Genomic DNA, 23806 nt, shown 5'->3' on the forward strand with positions numbered 1-23806 from the left:
TCTCTCTGTCAGATAAATTTAAAAAACATTTAAGTTTAAAAGGGGGGGCACTTGGGTGGCTCAGTGGTTTGGGCCTCTGCCTTTGGCGTGGGTCATGATCTCAGGGTCCTGGGATCGAGTTCCACATCGGGCTCTCTGCTCAGCGGGGAGCCTGTTTCCTCCTCCTCCTCTCTCTCTCCCTCTCTGCCTGCCTCTCTGTCTACTTGTGATCTTTCTCTGTCAAATAAACAAATAAATAAATAAATCTTTAAAAAAATAAAACCTAGATAATGGATTTATCTTTTTTTTTAGAAACCAGCTCTTAGATTTATTCATATTTTTGATTAATGATTCACTAATTTCTTTCTTTTATCTTTTAAAATTATGTTTTATATAGCTTCATAATTTCTTGAGTTGGATGCTTTACTTTCATTTTATATTTATTAACATATTTATATTTATTAATGCAAGTATTTAAGACTTTTCTTTTTTCTCTGACCACTGCTTTAGCAGTGTCCCATTGTTCCTTTTGTGTAGGTTTTCTTTATTGTCAATTTGTATCACACAATTGTAAGTTTTTCCTCAAAAGTTGTTTTTTTTTTTAAAGATTTTTTTTATTTATTTGACAGACAGAAATCACAAGTAGGCAGAGAAGCAGGCAGAGAAAGAGAGAGGAGGAAGCAGGTTCTCTGCTAAGCAGAGAGCCTGACATGGAGCTCGATCCCAGGACCCTGGGATCATGACCTGAGCCGAAGGCAGAGGCTTAACCCACTGAGCCACCCAGAGGCCCCTCCTCAAAAGTTGTTTTAAGAGAAATTTTTTAGGCATCTAGGTAGTAGAATTATTTTTTTATTTTGGGTTTATTATAGTTTCTGGGTTTACTGTATTATAATCAGAAAACATTTTACTTTGTAGATTTTCTTAAGGGCTTCATATATAGGTATTTGTATGAGTTCATGTATTGTATGAGGATATAGTTTGGCTGTTATAATAGAAACCTAAATTAAAAATAGCTTAAACAAGCCTAGCTCTCTTTCTCACATAGCTGGAAAAGCACAAATAATTCAGGGCTGATTTTGTGCCTCCACATGTCAAGGACCCAGAAGACTCCTACCTTGATGCTCTTGCTTTCCTTAGGATATTGCCTTCTCTAGTTTATTGTGCATCTAGTTTAATCAAGAAACAAGACGGAAAGCTCAAATAAAGAAAATAAGAAAATAAAGACATAGAAATGTGGGAGCCAAGAGCCACCCCAAGATGGCACAAACATTATTTTGAGTTAAAAAACAAAACCCCAGCAGATACAGGAAAATCTCTTTACCTCCTCCTCAACAGCCAGCTTGTACCAGGAAGAGAGCTATTAACAGAGATTGCTCTTAACAGAAACTTACCTACATAATAGGTATTATTTATTATATTATAGTATAGTATAGTAGTAGTATTATATTATACATAATACATTATAAATTTATTATATTATTATAAAATGTAAGATTTTATTATAAATATATTATTAAATTTATTATTTTATTTATTTTAGAAGATTAAAATAGTATATAACCCTATAAACCCATTCATTCTCTGGAACACTTTCTTCCCTGCATTTCTGAGGTAGCTATCTTAATTTGAGCTCAAGGAAAAAAATATATAAATTTTTTAATATTAGACTTCTTTCTCTGGTAACTTTGCAGCGAGAATAGCTTCTAAGTTTTGTGCCTTACTAAGAAAGGTCTTCTCCACTCTGAACCTACAGAAAATATCATATTTTTTCTTTGTGTATTTAATGCTTGATTTTCAAGTCTTTAATTCACCTGGAATTCATTTTGGAAGAAAGATGAATGAAAGGTGCCAGTTTTGGTTTTTTTTTTTTTCTGCACAGTTGGCCTATTCTCATATACCATACTGAACTTTTGCACCAATGATTTGAAATGCTAGCTTTCCCTAAACTAATTCCATGATAGATTTGGGTTTATTTCTGGATTTTCCTTGTTCTACTAACTAGTATATTAAAGACAGTATCAAAATTGTTTCAATATCTGTACATTTATAATCTCTTTTGATATTTAATAGGTAGTCCAACTAATTTTTATTATATATTAAAATAATAAAATTTTTATATGGAAGAAACTTCTGAAATTAAGATAGAATTCAAAGAGAAACTATTTTATCGACTTAAAACTTTTTGAGAGTGTATAACATAATAGAAAAAGGACATTTACTGGGCACCTACCGTGTTCAGAAACTTTTGTGAGGAATAGAGGTGAAAGACATGACGTTATGTAAGTGAAGATTAATCAGGAGCTTCTTTCAAGTGAGGGGATTTGTTCACTTACACAATCAGTGTTCATTCTCTGTCTCCATCTTTTTCTCACACACACTGTCTTTTTTTTTTTTTACGATTTTATTCATTTATTTTTGAGAGAGAGAGCACGCATGCATGAGTGGGGGAAGGAGCAGAGGCAGAGGGAGAAGCAGGGAAGCCTAATGTGGGGCTCGATTCCACAACTCTGGGAACACGACGTGAGCCGAAGGCAGACACTTAACCGACCGAGCCAGCCTGGCATGCCCACGCACTGTCTTTCCATAATCAGTTTTCATCCTCTCTTTCTCACACATCTCACACGCATATGCTATTTTGTTAAACTTACACATACCTGTTTGATTTCTTTAACAGCCAAAGTAACTGAGAACAAGACTGCCTGACTAATGCTGCTCTGACAGGAAATGTTACAGGCTGATTTAGCTCCTTACATATATACTCCATTTCTTTCACCATTGTCCAACTGTAACCTGAAATGAAAGAAAGAAATTCAATTTTTCTAACTGGAATCCTAAAAGTCAGTTAAATAAAAAACTAAATTAAATTACCTATGAGTAGGTAATTCATAGGTATTTTATAAAAAGCTCTATTCGGATTCAGAGTGAACTAAATTACCACTTAATACATGAAAATATTTTGAATGGAAAATAGAGACAAAAAATCAAGATTAAATCATGCCACAAGTGACTTAAGAGCAAGTTTAATAAAACATTAAAATATTAAAAAGGTTTTACTAATCTCTCAAGGGCAAAAAACTCAAACCTTTATACTATATTTATCTTAAAGATTCTAAGGCTCTTACCTTAGGTATATCTGGCTCATTTTCTTTTTAAAGATCTTATTTCTTTGAGAGGGAGAGAGTGAGTGAGAGCACAAGAGCAGCAGGAGGGAGAAGCTGACTCCCTGCTGAGCAGGGAGCTGGATGAAGGGCTCTATCCCAGGACACTGGAATCATGACCTGAGCTAAAGGCAGATGCCCAACAGACTGAGCCACCCTGGTGACCTTATCTCCCTTACTAATATTCTCTATAAACTTAGATTTTCTGGGGGTGTCTGGGTGGCTCATTTGGCTAGACATCTGCCTTCAGCTGAGGTCCTGATCTCAGGGTCCTGGAATCGAGTATGTCGGGGTTCGTACTCAGTGGGGAGTCTGCTTGTCTCTCTGCTCCTCCCCCTGCTGACGTTTGCTCTTTCTCTCTCAAATAAATAAATATAATCTTTTTAAAAAGGTACATAAATAAACTTAGATTTTCCATTGTGTTTGTTACTTAAGTATTTTTTTTTTCAACAGAAAGATGCCTGCTAGGTAGTAGATGTTTAAGAAATAATTATCTTCATGATTATTTTTTGACTAGTCCAAACTACTTATACATTTTATTTAAAGTAGAAATAGTAGAAAAATGACTTTCATTTTTTTAAAATAATTTTATTTAGGGAGCAAGAATGTATGCAAGTGGGGGAAGGTTAGAGGGAGAGGGAGATAGAGAGAATCCCAAGCAGACCATGCTTTTAGCATGGAGCCTGACACCAGGCTCGACCCCATGTCACTGAGATGATGACCTGAGCCAAAATCAAGAGTTGGATGCTTAACTGAATAAGCCACCAGTCATTCCCAAAATTACTTTTATATATGGGTTTTAAATCATGTTAAGAGATTGTGGAAAACACATTTGCTTGTTTATAAAAGCTTTGGGAAAAAAAATTATATTTTGGGGGGCACCTGGGTAGCTCATTCAGTTGAGCGACCAACTCTGGATTTCAGCGCAGGTTATGATCTCAGGGCTGTGAGACTAAGTCCCTTGTCAGGCTCTGCACTGGGTGTAGAGCCTGCTTGGGATTCTTTCTCTCCCTCTCCTTTTGCCTCTCTCCCCCCTTCTCTCTCTGTCTCTAAAAAAATAGAAAAAAAATTATATTTTCAAAATAATAGCCTCTATGGGGCATCTGCATGATGCAGTGGGCTAAAATGCCCAATTCTTGGTTTCTGCTCAGGTGGTGATCTCAGGGTTATAGGACTGAGCCCCATGTTGGGCTCTACACTCAGTGTGGAGTCTGCCTCAGACTCTTATATCCCTGTCCCTCTGTCCCTCCCTCACAGAATAAATAAATAAATAAATAGCAGCCTCTATCAAAAACAGCTTATAAAAAGTACTGGTAAATAAAGGAATATTTTACAGAAAGCTTATGTGAATATGTTAGTTTAGCAGCTAAATTCCTCATAAAAGAAGGGCAATGTTCTGCTTTCCTTGAAAATCTGAAAATCTTTGTAATTAGAAAAAGGGATTGCTAACAGAAGCTACATTTGCATGACTATAAATTTATAAACTCTTTTCTAAATCTGTGAAACATGGGATGCCTGGGTAGCTCAGTCGGTTGGGCATCTGACTCTTGATTTCTGCTTGGGTCACAATCTCGGGGTTGTAAGATCTGGCTCCAGCTCAGTGTGCAGTCTGCTTGGGATTCTCTCTCTCCCTCTTCCTCTGTCCCACCCCTCACTCACAAGCACTCCCTCTCTTTCTCTCTCTCTCTAAAATAAATAAATATTTATTTATAAGAAATAAAAAGTAAGGAAGTATAAAGCATATGTTGGTAATGACAAGAGGCCAATGGGAGAAAAGCAGCCTGGCACATTCAACACCAAAATGAATTCAAAATCCAGATATAGTCTAATTAGTTAAAGCCTGAGGTTAAACCAGAATTATACTAAACAGTGACAAAAGGAGTTTAGAATCAGTAAGGAAGTCGATAAACTATTTCTCATTTACCTTCTTTGAACACTTTGAATTACAAGCAATATTCTTTAATGAAGCTAATTAAAAATAAAATGCCTAAAAAATTAGAATTATGATAAGCATATTATTCTTTGTCTCAATCACATCAATTGTTGGTCCAGAGGGTTAGAACCTAAATGTCACTACTCACTAGATAGCAGTTACTCTGCTTATGTTGGACTAAAAAGTTAACGTCTAAATACAATAATTGCAGGGGTGCTTGGGTAGCTCAGTCAGTTTGACCTTTGCCTTCAGCTCGGTCATGATCCCAGGGTCCTGGAATCCAGCCCCACGTCAGGCCCTCTGCTCAAAGGGGATCCTGCTTCTCCCTCTGGCTCTCCCCCTGCTTATGCTCTCTCTCTCTCTCTGTCAAATAAATAAGTAAAAGCTTAAAAAAAAACAATAACTGAAAGTAAGTAAAAGAGGAATTCCCTGAACCCAGGGTAAAGACTAACATCTCCATATGCTCTAAATACCTTCTTCATTTACTTTTACCATGTGGACAGGAGCTCCAGAGCATCTGATGGCTTTCGAGCTGTTTACCTGTAAATCACTGCCTAAGGATGTATGAAGAAATAGAAAGATGAACCCAAACAGCATAATCAGTTTCAACTGGGGGGAAAAAAAGCTGAAATCTGGGTCCATCCTGAGGTGAACAGATGAAAGGGAAGAAGGATCCAGCCTAGAGGAGAGTCTCATGGCCTCCCACTCCCCTGTCCAGACAAAGAGATGAAACCAGCAAACTACTTATGGAGCCCTTTTCAATGTCCAGGGAGTAGAACTTGGGCTCTTCAACAACCCTCTCCCTCCTTCTGGCCTCACATCACGGGAGAAGTACTTCTTTATCGTTCATCTGATGTAGGAAGTATGCTCCAAGGTAAAAAGGGGAAAAAAAAAAAAGAGTATAGAGTGATTTGCAAGTTCAAAGAGACCAATTCAGGATTCGTTTAAAGTTTGTAGAGGCATCTTTGGTTAATCTAGACCATGCAAATTTCCCATCCAAGCTTGGTGATACAATGTCACCAACAAATGCAGTCTATCTGAAAGAAAAGAAAGAAGAGACATACAGATGCCTTAGGGCCAGAACTTTATCTCTATTAGGCTCTTAGATTTTGGAATAAGAGTTTGGTTTTGTATTTAAACCTGTTATTTTTGTATTTTGAGCAGATTTTAATTTGACCCATAAGAAATACATTTTTAAAATTATTACCTTCATTGACTTTCTCAGGATGCCATCCTGTTGTCCAACCCAGGGAAAATGTCACATCTGGAAAGAAGGATGTCACCGTGTCTATAAAAGGTTTTGCATCCACTACCCTGCTATTTCCATTTGGACCAGGAAGAATATCAGCATTAATCCACACAGGACGTTTCAGATGCCTCTTCACATTTTCCAGGAGCATCATGGATGGTTCTACAGCTGCCAGACTAAAAACATAGTTGTTGTCAATGAGATACATTCCTAAAGTAAAAGTAAAAAGTTCTTTTAGACTAGTGGTTTCAATGTTTTCAACTTCCTAACAAAATTGTAATACGATAATGCCTGAACTAAATAAAATCAAAGATCACATTAACATCAGAGGAGAAGTTAACATATGCCATATCTCAAATTGTTGACTTATACTTATTATTCATGAGGATACCTTAAGGGTTCTAAAAACACATGAAGAATGCCACTATTTGTAGAAAGACTGAAGTTTCAAAAACTGTATTAGGAACACTCAGTATAAAATAATTTAAGAAAAGACATAAATACTCAGTCTTCAGAGAATCTATACATAAGATTTAAAAATTAGATATACTCATAACCTGAAAATTCACATTTATGAAAATCCCTACAGTATACCTAGGCACTGTGTCTCTACTGGCTCATGACCTCAGAGAAAAGAGACTCTATTCTTTCATGTATACTTTTAAGTTTGGATGCATAAACATGTTTCTAAAACTGACTGCAAAGTATAAAATTATAACATCCTCTTAAAACTTTTATAAATTTCATTTTCACTTCATAAACATCTTTTCTGGAGTCTAGAGACAACCATATTTTAGTTACTATATTTATTTTTTAAAAGATTTTATTTATTCACTGGGCAGGGAGAGGGAGAGAGCACAAGCAAGGGGAGTGGCAGGCAGAGGGAGAGGGATAAGCAGACTCTCCACTGAGCAGGGCAGGGGCCCTGGGATCATGACCCGAGCAGAAGGCAGACAATTTTTTTTCATTTTATTTTATTTTTTCAGTGTTCCAAGATTTATTGTTTATGCACCACACCCAGTGCTCCATGCAATACGTGCCCTCCTTAATACCCATCACCAGGCTGACCCATCCCCCACCCCTCCCTTCCAAAACCCTCAGTTTGTTTCTCAGAGTCCACAGTCTCTCATGCTTCATCTCCCCCTCCGATTTCCCCCAATTCACTTTTCCTTTCCTCCTCCTAATGTCCTCCATGATATTCCTTATGCTCCACAAGTAAGTGAAACCATATGATAATTGACTTTCTCTTCTTGGCTTATTTCACTCAGCATAATCTCCTCCAGTCCCATCCATGTTGATACAAAAGTTGGGTATTTATCCTTTCTGATGGAGGTGTAATATTCCATTGTAAATATGGCCCATATCTTCTTTATCCATTTGTCTATTGAAGGGCATCTTGGCTCTTTCCACAGTTTGGCTATTGTGGCCATTGCTGCTATGAACATTGGGGTACATATGGCCCTTCTTTTCAAGACATCTGTATCTTTGGGGTAAATATCCACTAGTGCAATTGCAGGGTCATAGGGTAGCTCTATTTTTAATTTCTTAAGGAATCTCCACACTGTTTTCCAAAATGGCTGCACCAACTTGCATTCCCACCAACAGTGTAAGAGGGTTCCCCTTTTTCCACATCCTCTCCAACACTTGTTGTTGTTGTTGGCCATTCTAACTGGTGTAAGGTTGTGTCTCAATGTGGTTCTGACTTGAATCTCCCCGATAGCTAATGAGGATGAACATTTATTCACTTGTCTGTTGGCCATTTGTATGTCTTCTTTGTAGAAGTGTCTGTTCATGTCTTCCCATTTTTTTGACGTGATTATCTGTTTTTTGAGTGTTGAGTTTGAGGAGTTCTTTATAGATCTTGGATATCAGCCCTTTGTCTGTAGTGTCATTTATGAATATCTTCTCCCATTCTGTGGGTTGCCTCTTTGTTTTGTTGACTCTTTCCTTTGCTGTGCAGAAGCTTTTTATCTTGATGAAATCCTAAAAGTTTATTTTTACTTTTGTTTCCTTTGCCTTTGGAGACATGTCTTGAAAGAAGTTGCTGTGGCCTATGTCAAAGAGGATACTGCCTATGTTCTTCTCTAGGATTTTGATAGATTCCTGCTTCACGTTAAGGTCTTTTATCCATTTGAGTTTATCTTTGTGTATGGTGTAAGAGAATGGTCGAGTTTCATTCTTCTACACATAGCTGTCCAATTTTCCCAGCACCATTTATTGAAGAGACTGTCTTTTTTCCCACTGGATATTTTCTCCTGCTTTGTTGAAGATTATTTGACCACAGAGTTGCAGGTCCATATCTGGACTCTCCACTCTGTTCCATTGGTCTATGTGTCTGTTTTGTGCCAGCACCATGCTGTCGTGGTGATCACAGCTTTGTAATAAAGCTCGAAATCAGGCAACATGATATCCCCAGTTTCGTTTTTCTTTTTCAACATTTCCTTAGCAATTCGGGGTCCTTTGGGTTCCATACAAAATTTAGGATTGTTTATTCCAGCACTTTGAAAAATGCTGGTGAAATTTTGATCAGGATGGCACTGAGAGTATAGATCGCTCTGGGCAGTATAGACATTTTAACAATGTTTATTCTTCTGATCCATGGGCATGGAATGCTTTTCCATCTTTTTGTGTCTTCTTCGATTTCTTTCATGAGTGTTCTATAGTTCCTCAACACAAATCCTTTACTTCTTTGGTTAGGTTTATTCCAAGGTATCTTATGGTTCTTGGTGCTATAGTAAATGCAATCTATTCTCTAATTTCCCTTTCTATATTTTCATTTTTCGTGTATAAGAAAGCAACTGATTTCTGTGCATTGATTTTTGTATCCTGCCACATTACTGAATTGCTGTATGAGTTCTAGTAGTTTGGGGTGGTCTTCTGGGTTTTCCATATAAAGTATCATGTCATCTGCGGAGACAGAGAGTTTGACTTCTTCTTTGTCAATCTGAATACCTTTTATTTCTTTTTGTTTTCTCATTGCTGTTGCTAGGACTTCTAATACTGTGTTGAACAAGAGTGGTGAGAGTGGGCATCCTTGTCGTGTTCCTGATCTCAAAGGGAAGGCTGTCAGCTTTTCCCCATTGAGAATGATATTTGCTGTGGGTTTTTCATAAATAGATTTTATGAAGTTGAGAAACGGTCCTTGATCCCTATACTTTGAAATTTTAATCAGGAATGGATGCTGTATTTTGTCAAATGCTTTTTCTGCATCAACTGAGAGGGCCATGTGGTTCTTCACTCTCCTCTTATTGATTTGTTCTATCACATTTATTGATTTGCAAATGTTGAACCACCCTTGCATCCCAGGGATAAATCCCACCTGGTCATGGTGGAAAGTACTGTTGAATCCTATTAGCTAGGATCTTGTTGAGAATCTTGGCATCCATGTTCATCAGGGATATTGGTCTGAAATTCTCCTTTCTGATGGGGTCTTTGCCTGGTTTAGGGATCAGGGTAATGCTGGCTTCATAGAAAGACTCTGGAAGTTTTCCTTCTGTTTCTATTTTTTGAAACAGCTTCAGGAGAATAGGTATTATTTCTTCTTTGAATGTTTGGTAGTATTCCCCAGGAGATCCGTCAGGTCCTGGGCTCTTGTTTTTGGGGAGGTTTTTGATCACTGCTTCAATCTCATTACTAGATATTGATCTATTCAGGTTGTCAACTTCTTCCTGTTTCAGTCTTGGAAGTTTATAGGTTCCCAGGAATGCATCCATTTAAAAGGCAGACACTTAACAAACTGAGCTACCAGGTACCCCCTTAGTTACTACTTAAATAAAAAAGCAGTTTTACTCTTTTCTCTACATCTATTCTAACTGACATCTATAGATTTTGAAATAATAAGGTTATAATCAGCCTACATAAATATTACTTATTTTTAAAGATATATTTATTTACTTTAGAGAGAATGAGCAGGATGAGGGGCAGAGGGAAAGGAAGAGAGAAAATCCTCAAGCAGACTCTTTGCTAAGAGCAGAGTCCAACGTAGGACTCCATCCCAGGACCTTGAGATCATGACCTGAGCTGAAATGAAGAGTTGGATGCTTAACCAACTGAGCCACCCAGGCATCCCCATAAATTTTACTTTTTAAAAAAATACATATATAAACTTTACTGGACTACTACACTACTTATAATTCTGAATCTCTTCTGAATCTTTAAGGCCTAAGTTTGCTTCTGAGAAAATTAGGTTTTACTGACTACTACAGTGGGAGGCTAAGAGTTCGGGAGATGGCTGTCAGAGGGGAATATTCAGTATCCTCTCCTCACATTTACATCTTTCTTAGTGGATTCGAGTCCACCTGCCTATGCTTCCAGCACTCTTCAACTCACTCCTTTCAGGCCTCCTAGGATAAGAAGAAAAAGTAATAACTTCCCTATTTATTAGGTCATATTTATTAGTGAGAAAGGATACTATTCATTAAAACCAGAGGAAGCTAGTCTCCAGCCTTTCACTCTGCTCCCGTGTAGTGAACTTCTTTTTTAAAAATACATTTTATTTATTTTATTTATTTATTAGAGAGTTAGAGAGAGAGCACAAGTAGAGCAGTGGGCAGAGGAAGAGGGAGAAGCAGGCTTCCTGGCCAGCAGGGAGCCTGATGTGGGACTTGATCCCAGGACCCTGGGATCATGACCTGAGCCAAAGGCAGACACTTAACCGACTGAGCCACCCATGTGCCCCATGAATTTCTTTTTGTTCATTCTCTCTCTCTGAAATGGAGGCCCTAAATGTTAGTGGATTACTAAACTCTAATGCTGGACCTTGCAGACTTTAATTCAGATGTTATCATTTCTCTGTCTCAAATGCTTTCTGCCTTGATTAATATCAGTGCCATGTTAAAATACAATTCTGAGATCAGGCACCCCCATTTTTGGTAGCAAGCAACTTGTACCTGTGACCCCAAAGCTTGCTTATCCGCAAGTCCTATAGCAGCAGCCAAGTTCCTGTGGGGTTCTGCTCTTCATGGGTGGAACAGGAAGAAAACCTGAATTAATTCACACATGTCTGCCACCAACATCTCTTTTTCCAGAAAGAATTCTGACTTCTTAAGAAATCTGGTCTGTGAAAGTTGGATTAAACACTAATTTCCAGCTTACATTCAGGGAGGAGATTCTTAGGCTTTCTCAATTTAGTAAGGTGATATAGGGCATTCAATAATGGCTTACTACTGGGTAACATCAGCAGACAGCATATTTTCCCCAAAATTGAAATCCCACCAGCATATATGAAGGGTCTACTATGTGCAAAGCACTGTGCAGTTAAACCTAAGGAGTTATGACATAGAACTTAATGAAAAAGAATTTAATATATATATTCTATATGTAAATATTTTAATTATTGCTGATATAGACTACGTTAAGGTTACTTGTCTTATCAGTAACTTAAATAAGAAAAACAAAACCTATATTAAGAAAAACCTAAAACCTTACTGAAGAAAATAAAACCTTTTGTGTTGTAATTTTTATTTTTCTGGGACAGAAAGCTGACAAAACAATGGTAAAATCCTTCTTGAAGAGTAAATGTCGAGGAAAAGCCCTAACATTTTTGGGGAAAAACAAAGGCTGAGGATGCACTTTGCCCAACAGCAACATATAAGGCATACTTCAGAGAAAAACAAACCATGTTTCAGATAAATTTTAGTACTTAGTTATTATTTGTATACCAAACAAAATAACTTAGAGCCATAAAATAAGAACCAGTAAAATTTGACTAATAGGTCCATCAGCTCCTTTTACAGAGGTAGCACAGAGTCTTCCTTCACAGTGTGAACTCTCCAGCCAGGCTGGCAGATTTCCTACCAACTCTGTGACAATAAGCAGTCTACTGACTCCTCTCTGCTTCTTTTTCCTCATCTGGAAATGAGGATGATAGCAATAAGCTACCTCCTAGGATTGCTATGAGGATCAAATGAATCAACACATTCAGAGCTCTTAGAAAAGTGTCTGACATGGTATACATGTCCATAGAACTGTCAGATAAATTCATTTCCCTTCAAATATGTTCTGACCAAAAAATCTGCAATCTTAGTGGCTCAGCATACATGTGTGTGGTAGCCGCTAGGAATGAATGAGCTGATCTGACTAGTGAGGAGCCACAGAATGTATCAGAGAGAACAATTCAATGGGCAATAGTAAACATATACATGAAAAGGCAAGGAGAGCTAAAACTCTGAGTCACCAAACATTAAAGAGGTGCGGAGGGAGAGGCAAAGTGAGAGGGAGAAGCAGACTCAGCGCTGAGCAGGGAGCCTGATGCAGGGCTTGATCCCCACACACTGGGATCATGACCTGAACCGAAGGCAGATGCTTAACCCACTGAGACACCCAGGTGCCCTAAATCCTAGACTTTCATAGCAGTCCCCTTCATGGGGCTTATGGTGAGCTTCGGTAGTAGCACAGTATATTCCTGGCTTTACCTATAATTTTTATACTGCTAAAATACTGCAAAAGTAAAATTTTCCATGACAGCCACAGAAAAGGAAATAACACTTAATCTTGCTCTTCACTGTCAATGCTTCCAAAATAAAATTTATAAGGAACTCTTGGATTATTGAAAGACTTCTAGATAACTTCCCATATACAAATACAATGTAAATCAGGTAGGATATGCATTAACTACCCAAACTACTACCAACTCTCTCTCAGACTTTTTTTTTTTTTTTTTTTTTAAAGAGGGTAAGTTGTGGGGGCAGGGTTGGGAGGTAGGGAGAGAGAATCCTATGCAGGTTCCATGCCCAGCACTTAGTGCAATGCAGGACGTGATCTCACAACCCTGAGATCATGATCTGACCTAAAATCAAGAGTCTGATGCTTAACTGACTGAGCCACCCAGGTTCCCTTCGGACTACTTTTAGTGAAAGTAGCATTTTAAATTTTAACATTCTATTATCACAATGGTCATTTGTGATAAATTCCTTTGTAAAAATGAATTTAATTTTAGCTTCAAAGGGTTCCTAAGAAACAATTTAAGTGAACAACTCAATAGGTCTTAGGTCCCTTCTTGAAACATACTGGTTTGTAATTCCATTTTCAGTTTGAAGTATAAACTTAGTCAAGTACAGATATATGAAGCTATTAACCTTTTATTTTCATTGTTACTCTACAGCAACTAAAAGACTGAAAATGTTTATACAAATACCTCTTGAAATCCAGCTTGATGCCTTTATTGCTTTTTATAACTGCAGTCAGCCATTCCTGTAAAGTATTATCACTATTTGTTTCAGGAGGATGGGCCATGATTGGTTGGCTATATTCTGACCCATCACTCGGAAGAAGGACATCAGCCTCTATCATGTGAGCAGTACCTGTCCAAATAAAAGAACTTAAGTTAATGCTAATAAAACAGGGACTGAAGAAGATGTCAGGTCCAGTAGTCTTTTGAGGAAGACAAAAACTAACATTTACTGAATAACTACTAAGTACCAGGTCCTGTACTAGGCCTTCACAAGTTTGTTTGTTTCACAGATGAGCAAACAGGCGAGGAGTTAAATGCCTTTCTGTAGGTTTACAGCTCTTAAGCTGATGTTAAAATATTAATTTCTTTCCAGTACATAGCAAAGTGAGTATACAAAAGGAAGGATTAATATGTGTTCATTGAAGTTTCTGAGAATAAAATAGTACTTTTATCTTCTCACTCCTCACATTAGAAACTATAGATATTTATTGCTTATAGTAACATTTTTCCTGAAGATGTTACAAAAGTTTTTTTAAATACATATTTTATTCTCAAAAAGACTCAATGTTTTCTGTTTTTCTTACCAGGACATTTTTAAATATGAATGTGTTTAAAATCTAAATGTTAATAAATAAAATGTAAATGCTGAAACCATAAAATAAAATTACATTATATGTAATAACTTCTGTAACAACTTTGACTATTCTGAGCTCTAGCTGTGTTGACAGTGCAATAAATACCAAGTGGTACTTTTACATTGTTTCTCCTGTACTCTGTTTTTTTAAAAATCTAGACATTGTTGAAAATCCAATTTCCCATGTTAACCAATCTGAAACAGATGTATTAATAATAGTTATACTATGTTTAAATATTCTGGGAGAAATGAGATAAACCACTGAAATATAGCCTTCATATCTCTAGGATCCTCTCTCTTTTCCTTTAGCCTAAAAAGAAATAACAAAACTAACCATGGCTGAGAAAAGGGATTTGTGAAGAGCATTTCCAAACTATAAAATTTGGGGCTCTGGTTTTGCCTAACAGAATGTAAAAAGGACATTATCTGAAGACTAACCTATGAAAACTTCCTGGATCAATATATTGATCTATTGATCTCTATACTATTTTTAGTATAGTATAATAAAAAATACTATATTTTTAATATAAGATTTCAGCATATACTATTATGAATTATAAATTTTTAACAATTTTTTCCAAATTTTTAGTTGCTATTACATAGAAATAAAATTTATTGTTTTGACTTTGTATCCTGAGATTTTTCTAAATTTACCCATGAATTTCAATCATTTATCTGTGAGATTTTTGATTTTCTATATATACAACCATTATGTCTATAAGTAGTACTTTATTTCTTCCTTTTTTCCATTTTTAAAAATTAACATAGGGGTGCCTGGGTGGCTTAGTTGGTTAGGCATCTGCCTTTGGCTGGGATCATGATCCCGGGGTTCTGGGATCCAATCCCAAAGGGCTCCCTACTTAGCAGGGAGTCTCCTTCTCCCTCTGACCTTCTCCCCTACTCATGCTCTCTTTCTCCCTCTCTCTCTCTCAAATAAACGAATAAAATATTTAAAAAATTGACATATAATTCACAGACCATAAAATTCCACTTTTAAAGTATACATTCAATAGTTTTTTATTTTTTATTTTTTAGATTTTAAAAAAATTTATTTATTTGACAAACACAGAGAGAGAGAGAGAGAGCATAAGCAGGAGGAGCAGCAGGCAGAGTAAGAGGGAGAAGCAGGATCCCCGCTGAGCAGGGAGCCTGATGTTGGCTCCATCTAGGACCTTGGGATCATGACCTGAGCCAAAGGTAGACACTTAACCAACTGAGCCTCCCAGGCGCCCCAATTCAGTGTTTTTTTAGGATATTCAAAAGGCTGTGCAACCACCACCAGTACCTAATGCCAGAAAAATTTCATTATCCCAAAAAGAAACCCTGTATCCATTAGCATTCACTCCCTATTCTCTACTCCCACCAGCTCCTGGCATCCACTAAACAACTTTTTCTTGAGTGTTGCTTTTGCTAAAATTCACTTATTACACAATCACTGTGTGGTTTTTATGTGCTAGGCACTGTTTTAGGTATCAGGGATTCCATATTAAACCAAAGTTCCTCCTTTTGAGGAGAAAGACTAACAGTTAAAAAATATCTTTACAGTAAAAGAAATATATATTCAGATACATTATCCAGATACATAATTGAGTAGGATGCAAAAGATGCATTAATTTTTACAATAAAACTTGGGACTGTGGAGTTTTCCTTGTTGTACCAGATCACTTTGAGCTATGCCCTAGACCTCTCGGGTGACAATGCTTTCAGTCTCCTGTGCTGCTGCAGCCAACATGGGTACTTCATAGGAAGTAGCTAAAAAAACTGCTATAGTGTTCATCTATAATGAAGGGATATATATAACTATATATCCTATATAGATATATAGAGAAATAGAGAAAAGATATATATAGATATAGACATATAAATACATACATGTGAGATATATATATATATATATATATATATATTTTTTTTTTTTTTTAATAGATTAAGTTAGTAAACCAAAGTCCTGGTTTCTAGCCCAAGGCAATTAGTTATAAATTAGTACACAATGGCTTCATCCATCCATTAACATACTTGTTGAAATTCTCCTTAGTACACTATGAAGGACACAAAAATATGTAACATACAACACTGATATTAAAAATTTGCTCAAATAACTACAATGTATAAGCAAGTGTAATAATATATTGAGAGTTTCAAGTAGACACAGAAAAAGTAAATCACTTTTGGAAAATAAGAAAATTCTTCCATTATGCAAATTTGTTCATTTTGTAAACAAAATGAGATCTTTTATTTATTTATTTATTTTTTTTTTTAAAGATTTTATTTATTTATTTGACAGGCAGAGATCACAAGTAGGCAGAGAGGCAGGCAGAGAGAGGAAGGGAAGCAGGCTCCCTGCTGTGCAGAGAGCCCGATGCAGGGCTCGATCCCAGGACCCTGGGATCATGACCTGAGCCGAAGGCAGCGGCTTAACCCACTGAGCCACCCAGGCGCCCCACAAAATGAGATCTTTTATAAAAATACTTATGTCAGCCTACAATTTGCACTTTGATCTAAGTCTTTGATACCTACAAATATGCCTACATATCACAAAAAGACCTGAATCAATTTATTATCCAGTGTAAATACAAGAAACTGTATTGACTTACTTTTCAGTGCCTCATTCAGTTGTGCCTTATGGTTAGCCGCATGATACCAGACGATCTCAGCGCCATCTTCTGTTGTGATCAGGTTATTTCTCAGAAAATATTCTAGTACATTTTCACTCCAAGATCCTAAAACAACATTTAAATCAAAATGAATGGATTGTTTTTCATGGGGCAAACATTTTTAAATAATATTGGGCAGAGCATATTTTTGGGGAGAATAAAAAGTAATTAAACTGGAAATTATACAAGATTTCAAAAATTGAGAACAATCATTATGATGTGGCAGGTGTATATTATATATATAAACTAGCTACATATAAGTAACAATTAGTAAGCATATAGGATAGTCTATCTGAAACTCAGAAGCACGAGGAAGTAGGGAGGAAGAAAAATAAATGGTAAGAAGCAGTTATTTTAAAGATTTTTTTTTTTTAATTTATTTGACAGAGATCACAAGTAGTCAGAGAGGAAGGCAGAGAGTGAGAGGGGGAAGTAGGCTCCCTGCTGAGCAGAGAGCCTGATGCGGGGCTCCATCTCAGGACCCTGAGATCATGACCTGAGCCGAAGGCAGAGGCTTTAACCCACTGAGCCACCCAGGCACCCCAAGAAGCAGTTATTCTAAAGCAAGAATTTTCACATGATATTGTTTCCAATCCTGGACTATAAACAAGTAAAATGTATGTGAAGTCATAGTAAAAGCTATATTAAAACTTCTTAAATTTTGTGCAACTTAATTGTTTTCTTCACCTGAGGCCCCATTCTATATTCATATAACAATTTAGAATCTTAAACAACACATGTAAGTATATTCACCTTCGGATTATGAATCTCAACAATATTTATATGAGTGACTAAGCTTCTGAATTAGTAATCATAGATTTATCTAGCAGGTAAAAATACACATAATTCCCTATCAACTACTTTTTGGCTCACCATATTTTCTCTTAATTAAGCCTTAAAATATGTGAGTTAAGACTAAAACACTTGAATCCAAGTCTACTCCATTCTATGTCATATCCCAATATAACAATGAGAAAAATAGTTATGTACCTAATTCTTGTTTATTCACTTAAACATTTTAAGCCTACCAATTGGCTGCAAATTCCTTACGCATGAGATTATGTCTTCTGTTAATTTTTTATTAACTCTGCCTAATAAACTGTTAAAAACCTACAAATGGCCAGCAGAAACTGCCAATTAAGACATCAAGAAAAAAGCAAATTTTGATTAGAGAATGGAGGGACATAAAAAAGAGAACTTCTTAATATGCATGGAATTTAGCAACCACTCTGTATATTGAGCTACAGAATATAGGTGAGAGTTAGCTATAGCATCCACTATAATCCAAAATTACATGGTTCTATTTAGCATATGCAACAGTCACAGACTATTCAGACTCAGATGAAAATACATAGCAATTTTTTAAATACTTGAGTTAGGCATTTTTAGAAGGCACATTAATTATAGGCTAAAACAGAAATGTCCTACAATGGAAAAACAATTAAAACATAGTATATCTTCATGATAAAAATAAGTGACTGTTATAGTTGTTTAAAAAGTTTTTGAGATGGGGTGCCTGGGTGACGCAGCTGGTTAAGAATCTGCTTTTGGCTCAGGTCATGATCTCAGGGTCTTGGTATCAAGCCCTGCATCCCCGCTTGGCAGGAAGCCTGCTTCTCCCTCTCCCACTCCCCCTGCTTGTGTTCCCTCTCTTGCTGTTCTTTCTCCATCAATAAGTAAATCTTTTAAAAAAATTGTAATAGCAAGATTCAAAATAACCTAAATACCCATCAACAGTGATTCATTAAATAAATTATGGTATATCCGAGCAAAGGAACATTATGCAGCCATTAAAAAGAATGAGGCAGGGGCGCCTGGGTGGCTCAGTGGGTTCAGCTCAGGTCATGATCTCAGGGTCCTGGGATCAAGCCCCGCATCAGGCTCTCTGCTCAGCGGGGAGCCTGCTTCCTCCTCTCTTTCTCTCTCTCTGCCTGCCTCTCTGACTACTTGTAATCTCTACCAAATAAATAAATAAAATCTTAAAAAAAAAAAGAATGAGGCAAATCCATATCTACTGATATAATCTCAAAGATATGTTAAACGGAATAAAAGCACAATGGAGAACAATATGTATAGGACTCTGGCAGGAAGAATAATGACCCCTCCCCTGCCAAAGATGTCCATGTTCTAATTCCTGTAAATTGTGAATATGTTATATTACATGGCAAGGGGAATTAAAGTGACAAACAGAATTAAGGTTGCTATTCATCTGATTTTGAGGTGTGGAGATTAGCTGGGATTATCCAGGTGGGCCCACTGAGCCACAAAATCCTTGCAAGTGAAAGAGAGAGGCAGGAGAGTGGTGTCAGAGTGATACAATGTTAAAAAAAAAACAACAACAACAAAAACCAAAAACCAAAAAACTTCACTAGCCATTGTTGGATCTGAAATGGGGGAAGAGACCAAAAGCCAAGGAACTCAAGCAGTCTGTAGAGGATGGTGAAGGCTAAAATACAGATTCTCTCCTAGAGTCTCCAGAAGGAATGCAGTCATGCTGCCACTTTGATTTTAGGTCAGTGAGACCATTTTAGACTTCTGACCTACAGAACTATAAGATAATAAACGTGTGTTGTTTCAGTAACAAAAACTAATGCCCTAAAAAAAACTAGTCTGTATATTTTTTTAAAAGTAGGAGAAAACAAAAAAAGAGATACATAGTATATGGTAGCATGCATGTACACTATGTTCTTAAAATTCAGGATTGTTAGTGTCAACGAAAAGAAGAGGCAGAACTGAAATAAAAGCATTTAGCTGAGGTCTGAGAATTGCAATTTAGGGAGTTTTTTAAAAATTCTAAGTCAGGGGTTTTTTAAGACAAAGAATGCTTCTCTATGTTGTTTTACAAAAAATTTTAACTGGTGTTGAGGGCAGAAAATTAATCCTAGCTAAACAGAGTTAGTTGCTAAGTCTATCAATAAGAAAAAGTGTAGTAAGTTGCCGGTACTCCTGCAGAGTCCTTGGAATATTTGCAGTTTAGCCCAGTTCAAAAGTTCAAGGTTCTACCTGATGAGAAGGTGCGTAAGCCCCTCCTCATTAATTGCCTTTGGCCCCATAATGAGGCCTTCTGTCCTCATTAATTGCCTTCTGGCCCCCTTGACTTAAGTTATTCCATTTTATTTTACCAGTCACATTAGAAAATATATCAAAAAGTTACTAGTGGCATTGTGTGGGCATTTTTTCCTACTTCAACATATTCTACAAATGTTCTATAATGAACATGTATTATATTTACAATCAGGAAAAAACTTAAGCTGAAAAAAGAATATGTCACCAAAGCTATATAATGTGACTATTTAGGATTATGTAAAAAATACTGTAACCTTCTGGGCGCCCCTGTGGGGCTTGGTAGGTTAGGGCCCCTGGGTGGCTCAAACATCTCACTCTCGATTTCAGCTCAGGTCATGATCTCAGGGACCTGGGATCTAGTGTTGCATCCAACTCCTTGCTCAGCAAGGAGTATGCTTAAGATTCTCTCCCTCTCCCTCCCACCTCTCAATCTCTCTCAAATAAATAAATAAATCTTAAAAAAATAACAAAGATACTGTAATCTTCTGGAGTAGAACTGCCTGGTTTAAATTTTTCTTTTTCTATACATTCCTTAAAAAAAAAAAAAGATTTTATTTATTTATTTGACAGAGAGAGAGAGAGAGAGAGAGAGAGAATACAGCAGGGGGAGTAGGAGAGGGAGAAGCAGGCTCCCCACTCTGGGGTCAAGTGACAGGGACACACTAGTTACCAGCTTCTGGAAGTTGTATAACAAAAAGCTGGACTAATGCTTGGCCACATCTCTTTGTCTTCATTTCTCACTCTTGCCCAATTCCAGGAGAAATCAGACTAACCAAAACTACTCTCCATTCGATCTACTGAAATTATAGATCAGGTAAATGTCACTTTCAACCAGGACCTTAAGATGCAACATTCCTATCCCCTCACCACTCCTTTGCAACATCATACTAGAAATACTAGCTATGCACTAAGACAATAAAAGTAAATAAAAAGTATATAAATTGGGGAAGAAAATATAAAACAGTCTTTGTTCACAGACAACATGATTTTATATGCAAAGAATCTGAAGGAATCAACACAAAAACTCCCAGAATTAGTAAGTGATTTTTGCAAGCTTGAAGGATACAGGGTTAATATTTTTTAAAAAGCCAATTGTTTTTCCACTTACCAGCAAAAACAAGTGGAATTTGAAATGGAAAATGCAATACCATTTATATTAGCACCCAAAACCCAAAAATACTTAGGTATAACTCTAACAAAATATGTACAAGATCTATAAAAGGAAAGCCACAAAACTCTAATAAGTGAAATAAAAGAACTAAATGGAGATATTCCATGTTCATGGACAGAAAGACTCAATATTGTCACGACATCAGTTCTTCCAAATTGATCTACAGATTTGAGCAATCACAATAAAAATCCCACTAAGTTATTTTATAGATATTGACAAACTGACTCTAAAGTTTATACAGAGGGCATAAAAACCAAAGTAGCCAACACAAATCCTGAGGGAGAATAACAAAGAGGTGACACTACCCAACATTAAGACTTACTATAAAGCTACAGTAATCAAGGCCAGGCAATACTGGTGAAAAAACAGACAGAAAGATCAATGGAATAGAACAAAGAGCCCTGAAGTAAATGCCCTGTAAATATAAAGCCCTGATCTTTGGCAAAGGAACAAAGGAAATACAATGGAGTAAAGAAAATCTTTGTAACAATGATGTGGGAACAACTGGACGTCTACCTGGAAAACAATGAATCTAGAAACAGACCTTACATCCTTCACAAAAATTAAATGCAAAACTATAGAACTCCTTTAAGATAATATAGGAAAAAACCTAGATGGCCTTGGGTATGGTGAAGACTCTTTAGATACAACACCAAAGGCATCACCCATGAAAGAAAGAATAGGTAAGCTGAACTTCACTAAAATGAAAAAAACTTTTGTTCTACAAAAGATAGTATCAAGAAAATGAGAAAACAAGCCACAGACTTGCAGAAAATACTTGCAAAAGACATATCTGATACCGGACTGTTATCCAAAATATACAAAGAACACTTAAATCTCAACAGTAAGAAAATAAACAATGTGATTTTAAAAGTAGGTCACTTTACAAACCGTAAGAGACTCAATCTCACAAAACAAACTAAGGGTTGCAGGGGGAGGGGGGGAGGGTGAGGGTGGTGGGGTTATGGGCATTGGGGAGGGTATGTGCTATGGTGAGTGCTGTGAAGCATTGTAAACCTGGCGATTCACAGACCTGTACCCCTGGGGCGAATAAACATTATATGTTCATAAAAAAAATTAGAAAAAAGGTCACTTTATCATCATATATAAAGAAACGCCAAGCATTTGAAAAAGTCATTATATGTCATAATATGTCATCAGAGAAACAGAAAACAATGAGGTACAACAACCCACCTATTACAATATCCAAAAGCTGGAACCCTGACAACACCAAATGCTGGTGAGAGTGGAGCAAAAGGAACTTTCATTCACTGTTTATGGGAATGCAAAATGGTACAGCCACTTTAAAAGTTAGGCAGTTTCTGACAAAACTAAGCATATTCTTATCATACAATCCAGCAGTTGTGCTCCTTGATATTTACCCAGAGGAGTTGAAAACTTAAGTTTTCAAGTTACAAAAACCTGCACGAGGATGTTTACATTGGCTTTATTCATAACGGTCAAAAATTAGAAGCAACCAACATGTCTTTCAGTGGATCAATAGATCAATAAACGTTGGTACATCCAGACAACCACCAGGAATATTACTCCAGTGCTAAAAAGAAATGAGCTCTCAAGTCGTGAAAAGAACCTTAAATGCACACTATTAAGTGAAAGAGGTCAATCTGAAAAGGCTACATACTGTATGATTCCAACTATATGACATTCTAGAAAAGACAAAACAATGACTAGTGGTTATAGGAGGTGGGTGCGAATAAGCAGAGCACAGAGGATTTGGGGATCAGTAGAACTATTTTGTATGATACCATAATGAGGGATACAAAGCATTTAACACCTGTCTAAACCGAAAGAACAGACACCACCAACAGTGAACCCAAAGGTAAACTATGGACTTCGATTATGATGTGTCAATGTAGAGTCACAAGAATAGGAAATGTTGGTATTAAGCGGAGGCTCTGCACGTATTCAGGTAAGGGGTATATGGCGAATCTCGGTGACTTCCAGCTCAATTATCCGATGAATCCAAAACCACACTAAAAAAGAATTCCTTTTTTAAAAGGGCCCAATATTCTTGCTATTCTTGGCCGCATCATAGGCTTTAACACCCACGCGAGGAACCAAGATTCTAGGCCAGTCCACTGGGCGCGCAGCGAGGACTCGGACCCCCATGAGCAACAGGGCGTGGTGCTGCCGCAGGAGTCTCGCAAAGCGCTCCAACTATAGGTCGGAGGCCAGAGAGCGTGCCGGACTGCGAGCCAATCGTGGGCAGTCCTTCAGGGACCCACAGAGGCGGGATCCGCGCTTACCAGGGCCCCCAGCAGTCGCTGTCATGGCGACGGCCAACCGCAGTCCGCGGAGGCGCGGAGCTGTGGGCCACCGCGGTTGACCTTCACAGGTGGCGTGGAAACCCGACTCAACAAACGACACACAAAGGAGCCGCCTCCCTCGGGCCACGAACCTCCTAGGTGAGGTTTCCAAGCGGAGGCGGAAAGAGAAACGTTGCGCACGCGCAGAGGCTGAGGCTCGAGTTTCTCCAGTGCGCAGTCTCCAGGTTGGCGTGCGCCGCGCAAGTGTCGCGCGAGTTGCTCCTTTGAGAGAGAGTCAGAAAACGGGTAGTTCTGAAGAACTCTACGTCAGGGAAGGCTGAGGATGAAGCTCCGAAATTGAAAGAAGTCACTGGTGTGAGGTACGATTTTCCAAAGTTGAATATATTTTCTCTTTTTTATTTTAGTAACATCCTAAAATGACATGGAGTCATTTCCTCGTAAAAACGAGTGTTTCTTCACAAGGATACCAAAGTTAACTTAAAATTTTCTGTATCCCTGTTCCT

At 37.3% G+C, this 23806-nt stretch overlaps 1 protein-coding gene and 1 long non-coding RNA gene across 2 annotated transcripts in view; one reads left to right on the top strand and one right to left on the bottom strand.

Moving 5' to 3' along the window:
* The window catches only part of FAM151B (family with sequence similarity 151 member B), a 29143-nt gene extending 5763 nt beyond the window's left edge, over nt 1-23380 (bottom strand). The window contains exons 1-5 of the mRNA XM_032847701.1: nt 23283-23380; nt 16719-16844; nt 13455-13620; nt 6278-6495; nt 2634-2769 (exon numbers count right to left, since the gene is read on the bottom strand). Coding sequence (XP_032703592.1) covers nt 2634-2769; nt 6278-6495; nt 13455-13620; nt 16719-16844; nt 23283-23307 — 671 coding nt within the window. The 5' untranslated portion in view covers nt 23308-23380. The remainder of the gene's footprint in view (nt 1-2633; nt 2770-6277; nt 6496-13454; nt 13621-16718; nt 16845-23282) is intronic.
* Nucleotides 23381-23383: 3 nt separating this feature from the next.
* The window catches only part of LOC116861173, a 28724-nt gene continuing 28301 nt past the window's right edge, over nt 23384-23806 (top strand). Inside the window, exon 1 of the long non-coding RNA XR_004381421.1 lies at nt 23384-23662. This is a non-coding gene — a long non-coding RNA (uncharacterized LOC116861173). The remainder of the gene's footprint in view (nt 23663-23806) is intronic.

The sequence above is a fragment of the Lontra canadensis genome, unplaced genomic scaffold (assembly GCF_010015895.1).
Source record: "Lontra canadensis isolate GAN:19392208 unplaced genomic scaffold, GSC_riverotter_1.0 scaffold4, whole genome shotgun sequence".
NCBI classification, from domain to species: domain Eukaryota; kingdom Metazoa; phylum Chordata; class Mammalia; order Carnivora; family Mustelidae; genus Lontra; species Lontra canadensis.